The 12,790-nt window shown below is 44.4% G+C and overlaps 1 protein-coding gene across 1 annotated transcript; it reads left to right on the top strand.

Moving 5' to 3' along the window:
- Positions 1-1,913: 1,913 nt before the first annotated feature.
- LOC112214963 lies at positions 1,914-4,025 on the top strand. Its single transcript, XM_024373995.2, has 6 exons — positions 1,914-1,997; positions 2,193-2,537; positions 2,696-2,737; positions 2,859-2,990; positions 3,155-3,189; positions 3,290-4,025. The coding sequence occupies exons 1-6, from the start codon at positions 1,955-1,957 to the stop codon at positions 3,407-3,409; spliced, it is 717 nt and encodes a 238-aa protein (XP_024229763.1). The 5' UTR covers positions 1,914-1,954; the 3' UTR covers positions 3,410-4,025.
- Positions 4,026-12,790: the final 8,765 nt, after the last annotated feature.

Raw genomic sequence — 12,790 nt, forward strand, 5'->3', positions numbered from 1 at the left:
GGCAACCACATCCGGAGCGCTGAGAAGACTCACAGAGCATCATGCAACATTCTTTCGTGAAACGGTGGATACAACCACAGTTAGGACAATGGACTACAAGTGACAGACCGGGCAGAGCCTGATACACTGCCAAGACAAGTGCCTGCTCCTGACAAGGCCATTCAACTACAGCCTTGACCCCAAAGACTCAAGCCAACAAGTTGTGTGTCTGAAGGGCTATGTTAGATAGACATGTTGCCAAAATGGAACAGAATAATCTCCGTTACAGTCTCAATGTTAGGGCAGTCTACCCCAGAAATGTTCTGGCAAGAATTCTTCTCAAATAAACATAGCTAACAAAAGAGTTCCAGCAATGTAACCAGAGTTGTTGTTGGTAGTTTAAAGAAAATAAACATTACAGTATGTTGTTGTTGGAAAATATGTTAATACTGACTACAAGAGATATTTTATTTTGAGTACTAGACAATGTTTTGCTATGTTATAATGCATAGATCTGCAGTTTACAATGGTTAGTCAAACATCTATGAAGAGGAGGGATGTAGTGTATTAGCGACACCTAGTGATGCAATACCAGCAGGGCACGAGAAGTCACGAGAGAAACAGAGGGAGGCTATGCTTGAGAGACCAGGAATAAAGTACAAGTCAATGATTCCCGAGTCTGAGTCAAGTCGATACATTACGTGCATTATCTGTGTAGCAATAGTATTTGTATCTCAGAGCCATTTGCATTACTAGTTGTAGCCTAATGTTAGCTAGCTAACATTGAACCTGGTTGGTTAGCTACCTGAATATTCATGCAGGGTAGTAACGTTATGAGTTGGGATTATGGTTAATTGTTTAGCTAGCTAGCTACATGTCTAAACAAAAGACTCCACTATACAATTAACCATTTCAATAGAATGTCCATGATGTCACTGTGACAACTGTCAATTGACATATCTGGTATATTCGCTCTGGCTATATACTCCGATTTCTGAGCACTATCGTCTGAGAGTGCAGAAAAACTGACGAATTTACGAACGCTCAACACCTGTTGAATATGTCCGGGGTCAGTAACTGTAGCAAAAGAGCACAATTAAATTGTTGCCAGCAGCACAGTTTCAGTCACTCTGAATGACATAAAAACAGCCAACCAGCTCTCATTTGTGTCTGGAACTAGCTAGCCAACATTAGCCAGTTAGCTTGGGTGCTTGACTGTTGTTAGTTCAGAACGCTCGGATTAACCTTATTCCTCAGCCAGAGCATCCGGTATGTGCTCTGAAGGCTCCAAGAGCGAAACACTCAGAATTTACAAACGGACAATCTGACAACGCTCTGAGTTTACGAACGTCCAGAGCACACTCTGGCACTCCATATTGAATTTATGAAGACACCCGTAGTGTAAACCAGTCTTTAGTCTTTAAATCTTTGGTTGTATAGTACACGGCCTCACATGTGAATCCTTAAAGCGATGGGTTTAGAGGGTGTGAACGATGCTGAATGGGTGTAGACAAAGACATGGTTATGGTAATGGTTAACTACCACTAACTCCAGCCAATACTTACCCACTCCAGGGGGTCTCCCGACCAATACAATTATTAGATCCAATGCAATTCATCATCATTGAGAAAACAGATTCAGATTTGGAATATATGCTCTCATACTATCTTTTTTTCAAAGGTTATTACTTTAAAATGGATGAAATATCATTAACCAGCTGGTCTACTGAAATAAATGTTATACATTTTGAGAATTTACAATTGTATATTTTGAGAACCTCTATGATTGATAAACATCAGTCTACAATTAAAATATCTTACCCATTCTCTCTCTCAACCCAACTATTAAATTGTGGTGTATGCAGCTGTTTGGTTGTCACACCATGTCCCGCCCATTATCAGAAATTACATTCGTCTCTCTTATTTGAAGATTCAGTCCTTCCTAACTGGTATCTCAATGCAGACCTACACACAGAATGGCACGAATATATGTATCAGCTCTGGTCCTCTACGGCTTCTGTAAGTTTCTCCAGTTCAGACTTTAATAGATTTGGTCATTCAAACATGTGTGACTGTGTCTAGGTGTGTATGTAGTATATGTGTGCAAAACATTGTTGTGTGTGAACAATAGCTTTTTATTCAATCACACCAGATGTACTTTCCATAAGAATTACACAGAAAGTTATGTTTCTAAATCTGTTTTCTCTCCTTCAGGTTTGACCCCTGTCATGTTGTTCTCTCCGCCACTCTCAGTGGTGGTCCATCCTGGGGATAATGTCACCCTACAGTGTACTGATGTACTTAAAGGTCCAGGACACGTTGCCTGGTTCAAACAAGTCAACGTCTCAGAGCCTCTGTGCATCGCGTCGATGTACAGCTCTCAGCCGTATGTCAAGCATCACAATGGTTTTCAGCCCAGCCATATGGAAATGTTCATCAGCAATAGAATAATCGTCCTCAAAATCACAGAGGTGGATGTAGCTGATTCTGGTCTGTACTGCTGTGGAATGTACAATGAGTACTTCATCTTCACCAACATGACTTTCCTGATGGTTCAAGGTAATCTTTTCAATAATTTCTCAGCTGTGACTACTGAATGCTATGAAATGTTGTGCTATAGGTATGCACATAAAAGAGTTGGAAACAAGTTAGTGTTCAATCAACTTTTATGTAGCTGGAATATTAAACTCTATTAAACTCTCCTATTCATCCAAAAGGTTACAAGGATTCTGACAAAGAGCCAGAGCAATGTCCTGACGGTATGCTTAGTCTGTTATTGTATGGTGAAAATCATTTAAAACATCAATTTCAACCCATATCTTTAATGTGAGCTAGTAATTGTTAGATTGATGGGGTCTAGTTTAACTATTGGTCTGGTAGGACTGGATGATGATGGAACCATGTACCTCCTTACCCTGGTTGTGATCCTGGGTGTTGTGACTGCTGTTCTACTGATAGTCATCCTCATCCTGGTCCTCAAGATCAGACGAGACACAAACAGACACAACACAGGTAGAAGCTGATTTCATGATCATATGCGACCTGTGAACTACACTTCAAATGTGAACGTTTTCCCATTATATACTGCACACTGACTATCAGAAGAGACAGTGTGCTCACTAGAATGGAATGATCCATTAATCCGTTCTCGCGTCTCTCTTTAATATCATATTCAGGACCTGATTCTCAAAGACAACCACAAAATGATCAGGTAAATACTATATTGTTAAATACTCTATTTTCAGTGACATTTTGTAAGCAATTCAGAAACAGAAAATTACAACTTAAGCCACTTTCATGATGTTATACAGAACCAATATCCAGATTCATTGATTTATGCTGCCCTGAATTTCACCTCCAAGAAGAGGAAGATGGAGAGGAGAAGAGAGAAGGAGCTGGACACCCATGTAGTGTATGCTGCTACAAGATGATAAAGTGGAGGAGGATGGAAGTTTGGTTGGCCACATCTTTGAAAACAAGTTTAAATCTTGCTACATTGAATCTGTGTAGTTCTATTACATGGACTGAAATGGATTTAAATGTAAATCAATCAATCTCTGCAGTGTATGTTTGTTAGTTGTCCCTCAGGGCTACTGTAGCCCTCTCCAACTAAGTTAGAGCTCCATAGTACAGGAGGATGGAACGGGAGGGAAATTGGTTGGCCATATCTTTGAATACATTGATTTGCCATATCTTTCAATACAAGTTTAAATCTTGCTATATTGTATGTGTAGGTAAATTAAATGTTTTGAAACGTAAATCAGAAAATAACTCTGGAGTGTTTGTGAGTTGTACCTCAGGGCCACTGTAGCCTTCTCCAACGCAGTTAGGTCACACAGCTCAGTGGTTCAGGGTGTGGTTAGAGAGGAGTTAGAAGTCAAAACACAACTGTTTAATGGTCACAGGGGAATAGTTGCCTCTTTTGACCTCTCTTAACTTAGATCTCTGTTGTGTGTGTTAATGAATTGGTATTTTTTTATAGGGTGACCCTGAGGGCCAAAGTACCCAGCAGTATTTGTCACTTCTAAAGATAAATAAAGAGTTCAACTTAAATTGCCTTTGTCATGATGTTATTCGTCCCTTAGTATTTCCTCTCGCTCTCTCTCGCTGTTGAATCTCTTTTTTAAAGGGCAAAGTATTTAAGTGACTGTAAATGAGGGGATGATTTAAGGGGGTTAGACAGTGACACTGACCAACTGTTATTTTCCACTGTGGTGAGCCTTACATGTGTCATTCTCTCTCTCTCTCTCTCTCTCTCTCACACACTTTCTTTCTTTCTCTTTCTCTGTTTTTCTCTCTATTTCTCTCTCTTTCTGCTGAAGACAAGCAACCTGCACTACAGGAAGACTGGCATTCAGCTCTCACCACACCTCTCAGTGCATCAAAACCACACGCTCTTTTCACACCTCTCTTCATCTGTTCATCTGGACGATAACTCCGGACCTCTCCCCCTCAGTTATATGTGCTAAGTACACTCTTTAAAAAAAGTCCTATCTAGAACCTGATAGGGTTATTAGGCTGTCCCCATAGAAGAAGCCTTTGGAGAACCCTTTTTTGGTTCCAGGTAGATCCCCTTTGGGTTCTATGTTGAACCCTCTTTGAAAAGGGTTTTAGCTGTAACCAAAAAGGGCTATCCTATTGGGACAGCTAAAAAAACACTTTTGGAAACAAACAAGCTAAACTATTTTTTCAGTACCCTGATCTGCACACAATACCCCATAATGACAAAGCAAAAACAGATTTTTATAAATGCTTGCAAATGTATTAGAAATAAATGACTGAAATATCAAATCTATATGCCAAAACACTACAAGCTTGGCACACCTGTATTTGTATAGTGCATTCGGGAAAGAATTCAGACCTCTTCCCTTTTTCCACATTTTGTTACGTTACAGCCTTATTCTAAAAAAAATCCCTCATCAACCTACACACAATACCCCCTAAAGACAAAGCAAAAACAGGTTTTGAAAATGTTTTCAAATGTAAACAACAGAAATATCTTATTTACACAAGTATTCAGACCATTTGCTATTGAGCTCAGGTGCATCCTGTTTCCATTGATCATCCTTGAGATGTTTTTAAAAATTGTTTGGATATTCAGAGACTTGTCCCAAAGCCACTCCTGTGTTGTCTTGGCTGTGTGCTTAGAGTCGTTGTCCTGTTGGAAAGACTAATCCTTTACTGCCTTTGCAGCAGCTAACAGGGATCAATGACAAATACAAATACACCCATGTAGACAGGAGTGATCAGTGTGAGAACAGCCCTGATGCTGAGTCTCCTACACAGAGCTGTGTCTACAACCTCCACAAGAGGAATCCTTCTGTTCACCTGATTTAGAATTCCTCACAATCAAATGTAGACCGCATTATCTACCAAGAGAATTCTCTTCGATTATAATCACAGCCGTATATATCCCCCCCCAAGCAGACACATCGATGGCTCTGAACGAACTTTATTTAACTCTCTGCAAACTGGAAACGATTTATCCGGAGGCTGCATTCATTGTAGCTGGGGATTTTAACAAGGCTAATCTGAAAACAAGACTCCCTAAATTTTATCAGCACATCGATTGCGCAACCAGGGGTGGAAAGACCCTGGATCATTGTTACTCTAACTTCCGCGACGCATATAAGGCCCTGCCCCGCCCCCCTTTCGGAAAAGCTGACCACGACTCCATTTTGTTGATCCCTGCCTACAGACAGAAACTAAAACAAGAAGCTCCCACGCTGAGGTCTGTCCAACGCTGGTCCGACCAAGCTGACTCCACACTCCAAGACTGCTTCCATCACGTGGACTGGGAGATGTTTCGTATTGCGTCAGACAACAACATTGACGAATACGCTGATACGGTGTGCGAGTTCATTAGAACGTGCGTTGAAGATGTCGTTCCCATAGCAACGATTAAAACATTCCCTAACCAGAAACCATGGATTGATGGCAGCATTCGTGTGAAACTGAAGGCACGAACCACTGCTTTTAATCAGGGCAAGGTGTCTGGTAACATGACTGAATACAAACAGTGCAGCTATTCCCTCCGCAAGGCTATCAAACAAGCTAAGCGCCAGTACAGAGACAAAGTAGAATCTCAATTCAACGGCTCAGACACAAGAGGTATGTGGCAGGGTCTACAGTCAATCACGGACTACAGGAAGAAACCCAGCCCAGTCACGGACCAGGATGTCTTGCTCCCAGGCAGACTAAATAACTTTTTGCCCGCTTTGAGGACAATACAGTGCCACTGACACGGCCTGCAACGGAAACATGCGGTCTCTCCTTCACTGCAGCCGAAGTGAGTAAGACATTTAAACGTGTTAACCCTCGCAAGGCTGCAGGCCCAGACGGCATCCCCAGCCGCGCCCTCAGAGCATGCGCAGACCAGCTGGCCGGTGTGTTTACGGACATATTCAATCAATCCCTATACCAGTCTGCTGTTCCCACATGCCTCAAGAGGGCCACCATTGTTCCTGTTCCCAAGAAAGCTAAGGTAACTGAGCTAAACGACTACCGCCCGTAGCACTCACATCCGTCATCATGAAGTGCTTTGAGAGACTAGTCAAGGACCATATCACCTCCACCCTACCTGACACCCTTGACCCACTCCAATTTGCTTACCGCCCAAATAGGTCCACAGACGATGCAATCTCAACCACACTGCACACTGCCCTAACCCATCTGGACAAGAGGAATACCTATGTGAGAATGCTGTTCATCGACTACAGCTCGGCATTCAACACCATAGTACCCTCCAAGCTCGTCATCAAGCTCGAGACCCTGGGTCTCGACCCCGCCCTGTGCAACTGGGTACTGGACTTCCTGACGGGCCGCCCCCAGGTGGTGAGGGTAGGCAACAACATCTCCTCCCCGCTGATCCTCAACACTGGGGCCCCACAAGGGTGCGTTCTGAGCCCTCTCCTGTACTCCCTGTTCACCCACGACTGCGTCGCCATGCACGCCTCCAACTCAATCATCAAGTTTGCGGACGACACAACAGTGGTAGGCTTGATTACCAACAACGACGAGACGGCCTACAGGGAGGAGGTGAGGGCCCTCGGGGTGTGGTGTCAGGAAAATAACCTCACACTCAACGTCAACAAAACTAAGGAGATGATTGTGGACTTCAGGAAACAGCAGAGGGAACACCCCCCCATCCACATCGATGGAACAGTAGTGGAGAGGGTAGCAAGTTCCTCGGCATACACATCACAGACAAACTGAATTGGTCCACTCACACAGACAGCATCGTGAGGAAGGCGCAGCAGCGCCTCTTCAACCTCAGGAGGCTGAAGAAATTCGGCTTGTCACCAAAAGCACTCACAAACTTCTACAGATGCACAATCGAGAGCATCCTGGCGGGCTGTATCACCGCCTGGTATGGCAACTGCACCGCCCTCAACCGTAAGGCTCTCCAGAGGGTAGTGAGGTCTGCACAACGCATCACCGGGGGCAAACTACCTGCCCTCCAGGACACCTACACCACCCGATGCTACAGGAAGGCCATAAAGATCATCAAGGACATCAACCACCCGAGCCACTGCCTGTTCACCCCGCTGCCATCCAGAAGGCGAGGTCAGTACAGGTGCATCAAAGCTGGGACCGAGAGACTGAAAAACAGCTTCTATCTCAAGGCCATCAGACTGTTAAACAGCCACCACTAACATTGAGTGGCTACTGCCAACACACTGTCAATGACACGGACTCTACTCCAGCCACTTTAATCATGGGAATTGATGGGAAATGATGTAAATATATCACTAGCCACTTTAAACAATGCTACCTTATATAATGTTACTTACCCTACATTGTTCATCTCATATGCATACGTTGATACTGTACTCTATATCATCGACTGCATCCTTATGTAATACATGTATCACTAGCCACTTTAACTATGCCACTTGGTTTACATACTTATCTCATATGTATATACTGTACTCGATATCATCTACTGTACTCGATATCATCTACTGTATCTTGCCTATGCTGCTCTGTACCATCACTCATTCATATATCCTTATGTACATATTCTTTATCCCCTTACACTGTGTATGACAGTAGTTTTTTTTTTTTTTGGAATTGTTAGTTAGATTACTTGCTCGTTATTACTGCATTGTCGGAACTAGAAGCACAAGCATTTCGCTACACTCGCATTAACATCTGCTAACCATGTGTATGTGACAAATAAAATTTGATTTGATTTGATTTGATTTGATTTGAAGAGGAACCTCACCCTCTCCGATGCTGGAACTTACTACTTTTGTAACGCTCGTCTATGGTGGAAGAAGAGGAGGACCAATGCCCAGCGTGGTAAGTGTCCATATTGATAATTTATTATCATGAACACAAAAACAAGATAACGAGAACGAACAAAACCAAACAGTCCTGTACGGTGAATACACAAAACAGAAAACAATCACCCGCATCACACAGGTGGGAAAAGGCTACCTCAATCAGAGACAACTAACGACACCTGCCTCTGATTGAGAACCATACCAGGCCAAACACAAAAACACCACATAGGAAAAGGTACATAGACAACCCACCCAACTCACGCCCTGACCATACTAAAACAAAGACATAACAAAAGAACTAAGGTCAGAACGTGACAGTACCCCCCCCCCACCCAAAGGTGCGGACTCCGGCCGCAAAACCTGAACCTATAGGGGAGGGTCTGGGTGGGTGTCTGTCCACGGTGGTGGCTCTGGCACGGGACGTGGACCCCACACCACAATAGTTTTTATCCACCTCTTATCCCGCCTCCGTGGCGCCTTTCGAGCGGCGACCATGAGGGGCGATTCCGGCAGCTCCTGACTGGTGGGCGACTCTGGCAGCTCAGGACAGACGGGCGACTCTGGAAGCTCAGGACAGACGGGCGACTCTAGCAGCTCAGGACAGACGGGCGACTCTGGCAGCTCAGGACAGACGGGAGACTCTGGCAGCTCAGGACAGACGGGAGACTCTGGCAGCTCGGGACAGACGGGTGACTCTGGCAGCTCAGGACAGACAGGCGACTCTGGAAGCGCAGGACAGACGGGCGACTCTAGCAGCTCAGGACAGACGGGCGACTCTGGCAGCTCAGGACAGACGGGAGACTCTGGCAGCTCAGGACAGACGGGAGACTCTGGCAGCTCAGGACAGACGGGAGACTCTGGCAGCTCAGGACAGACGGGAGACTCTGGCAGCTCGGGACAGACGGGTGACTCTGGCAGCTCAGGACAGACAGGCGACTCTGGCAGCTCAGGACAGACGGGCAACTCTGACAGCGCTGAGCAGGCGGGAGCACCTGTAGGGAGGAGACGGAGAGACAGCCTGGTGCGGGGGGCTGCCACCGGAGGGCTGGTGCGTGGAGGAAGCACCGGATAGACCGGACCGTGGAGGCGCACTGGAGGTCTCGAGCACCGAGCCTGCCCAACCCTACCTGGCTGAATGCTCCCCGTAGCCAGGCCAGTGCGGCGAGGTGGAATAGACCGCACTGGGCTGTGCTGGTGAACTGGGGACACCATGCGTAGGGCTGGTGCCATGTACTCCGGCCCGAGGAATAGACTTGTTTCTTCTCTTGTGTTCTGTTCAGTATGTCTGTATGAATGTGTGCAGAGGGCTTCTGCAGACCCAACCTACTGATAAATACAAAACCCATCCATGCATACACCCACACAGCGAAATGTTCACAAGTACCAACCTGCACACTGTGGTCTGCTGTGAACACAAAACAAGGCCGTCTCTACGCTTTGGACAGGCCTACATACCCTGTGTCTCTATGTGGTTTTCAGCAGGATGTCTATGTGGTGTCAGTCAGTTTCTCTCATTCTTTCATTGTTGTTCACAACCATGACAATTAGCAACACAGTCCACTTATATACTGTATGTCATGTAGCCTTTATCTTGTCACTTACAAGATCATAGGTTTAATTAATTCAAACTACAATCATTTGTTTGCTGAGTTAAAAAATTGTATTAATGTATATTAGGCTACAGTGAAGAGGCCTATCCATGAGGTACACCCCTACCAAACGCTCAACTAGTAGCCTACACTTGAGTTAGTACATGAATGACAGGGATGAGACTGACTTTCACTCTGTAAGTGTTTCCCCCATATACCCTTACAGTAATGCTTCACCCATGTTCACCCTTTATACAAAACATTACCAAAGGTATGTGGACATCTGCTTTTTGAAAATCTCATTCCAAAATCATGGGCATTAATATGGAGTAGGTCCCCCCTTTGCTTTGTAACAGCCTCCACTCTTCTGGGAGGATTGTCCACTAGATGTTGGAACATTGCTGCGAGGACCTGCTTTCATTCAGCCACAAGAGATTTAGTGAGGTCGGGCACTGATGTTAAGTGATTAGGCCTGGCTGACAGTCAGCGTTTCAGTTCATCCCAAAAGTGTTTGATGGGGTTGAGATCTTGGCTCTGTGCAGGCCAGTCAAGTTCTTCCACAACGATCTCGACAAACCATTTCTGTATGGACCTCGCTTTGTGCACGGGCGAATTGTCATACTGAAACAGGAAAGGGCCTTCCCCAAACTGTTACCACAAAGTTGGAAGAATAGAATCGTCTAGAATGTTATTATATGCTGTGGCATTAAGATTTTCTTCATTGGAACTAAGGGGTCTAGCCTGAACCATGAAAAACAGCCCAGCCCATCAATCTTCCTACACCAAACTTTACAGTTTTCACTATGCATTCGAGCAGGTTGCGTTCTCCTGGCATCCGCCAAACTCAGATTCGTCCATCGGACTGTCAGATGGTGAAGCGTGATTCATCCCTCCAGAGACTGCGTTTCCACTGCTCCAGAGTCCAATGGCGGTGAATTTTACACCACTCCAGCCAACGCTTGGCATTGCGCATGGTGATCTTAGGCTTGTGTGTGGCTGCTCGGGCCATGGAAACCCATTTCATGAAGCTCCAGAGGAACAGTTCTTGTGCAATCATTGCTTCCAGAGGGAGTTTGGAACTCGGTAGTGAGTATTGCACTCGGCGGTCCCGTTCTATTGCCAATGTTTGTCTATGGAGATTGCCTGGCTGTGTGCTAGATTTTATACACCTGTCAGCAACGGGTGTGGCAGAAATAGTAGAATCCACTAATTTGAAGTGGTGTCCACATACTTGTTTAAATATAGTGTATGTATCTGTGCAGAATGAAGGACTGCAATTCATGTATCGTTCAATAGGGTGCAGCAGTGTACTATTATGGAAGTCCCCATGACTGCCTCAGCAATAGAGTTGGCAGCAACTTGTAGAAGTTGTCAAAAAGTTGACTAAGATGATGAACAATCATTGAACTCACTTTCCTGTGGAATCTCATGAGTCTAGTAGAAATAGTGGTCCAAGAAATTATACAATAGACAATATTATTCTGAAGTCACGTCATCTGGATTTTTTGGGGGGGCATTTTTTCTAACCTTAACCTAATTCTCCTGACCTGCCACATTAATACTCCGAACCTGCCATGTAAATTATCTTAACCTGCTGCGTAAGTTCTCCTAACCTGCTACAAAAAAGTCTGCAGACCAGTCCTGAGAACAGTCTTGGTTTCCACTAATGCGATACAGCCTCAAACTGGCTTGCCTGCTCTTTCTCTTCACTAATAATGCCAGTGTGTTCAGTCTTCAGTGAGTGTGTTCAGTCTTCAGCGTTTTTCTAGCCTATTCATCAAAGATAGGCCCTGCTTTACTGAAGTTGCTAGACACTGCAAGCCAAGAAATCGCGATATACAGCATTCCATTGCGAGTTACAGCATTTGATTTTCCCATAGATAGGTCTAGTGCATGGATTCAGGTGCCTGACTGTCTGCCTGCCTTCCCTCTCTCTCCGTCCCTCGCTAGTTCGCTATGAAAGATGCCAGCGTTTCTGTTCTCAAGCCTAGTTCACATTACCCATAAGAACTCTATTAGGTTGCGCCGGTTGTCATGCATTTAAATGGGAACATCCACAATGGAGTGGAATCGCAACGCACCCTTGCAGTTGAAGATTCCGTTGCGAGACAGACACGGCATACTTAGAAATGTTCAAACTATGCATCGTCTTCAGTCCTGCCAGAGTCCATCGAAGAACAGGAAGTTACCAAACCACAGAAGAAGATGAAAATATGTGGTTTTCGGTGATGGGTTTTATGGGATAGCTGCCAACTTGTAAACATTTACCCATTCCTATAAGTGAGTTATTTTTTCAGTACTAATTTAAAAAAATACACATTGGCCGTTATACCAATTATATTATATGACTGCTGCCTCCTGTTTAATTTTTTTGTGATGGTAATGATGTTTGTTTTTGATGATAATTATTAGGTAGAGGTTCCTAACTACTAGTGGTGTCTTTAATCTAGCCTAGCTTTTAGCTAGCTAGCTAGCTGCTCTTCCGTGCAAGCTAGCTCGAGGAAAAATTAACTAAACAAAACATGTTTTCTTATCACATGAAACAATATATTTTTCCTGTTTTGAATGAAACGGTCATATTTTGCAATCTCCCAAAATAAATGTGATCTCTGACAAGAGACTTGCGTTAGAAACACTACACTTGTCCGTTCCGTATAGTGGGGCAAGACTCCGTAAAGATGACATAAGGTGTAATGAAATACATCACAATGTGTACAGGCATCAGAAGTACAGTAACTAATCAGTTTCCTCCGTTCCAAAAACACTGAATCTTAGGAGTCGATTCCTTGCGGAAGTCAGGAGTCGAGGAGTCAATTATTTTGGTGTAGACTCTCCACCACTACGTCAAAGCCGTTAACAGTTGGAAAAATCGCAGAGAAAGGCAAGCGAGAGCAGCAAAGTCCTGTATGACAATAATTTGAGAAGTTTAACGAGA

Source organism: Oncorhynchus tshawytscha, linkage group LG15 (genome assembly GCF_018296145.1).
Source record: "Oncorhynchus tshawytscha isolate Ot180627B linkage group LG15, Otsh_v2.0, whole genome shotgun sequence".
NCBI lineage: Eukaryota > Metazoa > Chordata > Actinopteri > Salmoniformes > Salmonidae > Oncorhynchus > Oncorhynchus tshawytscha.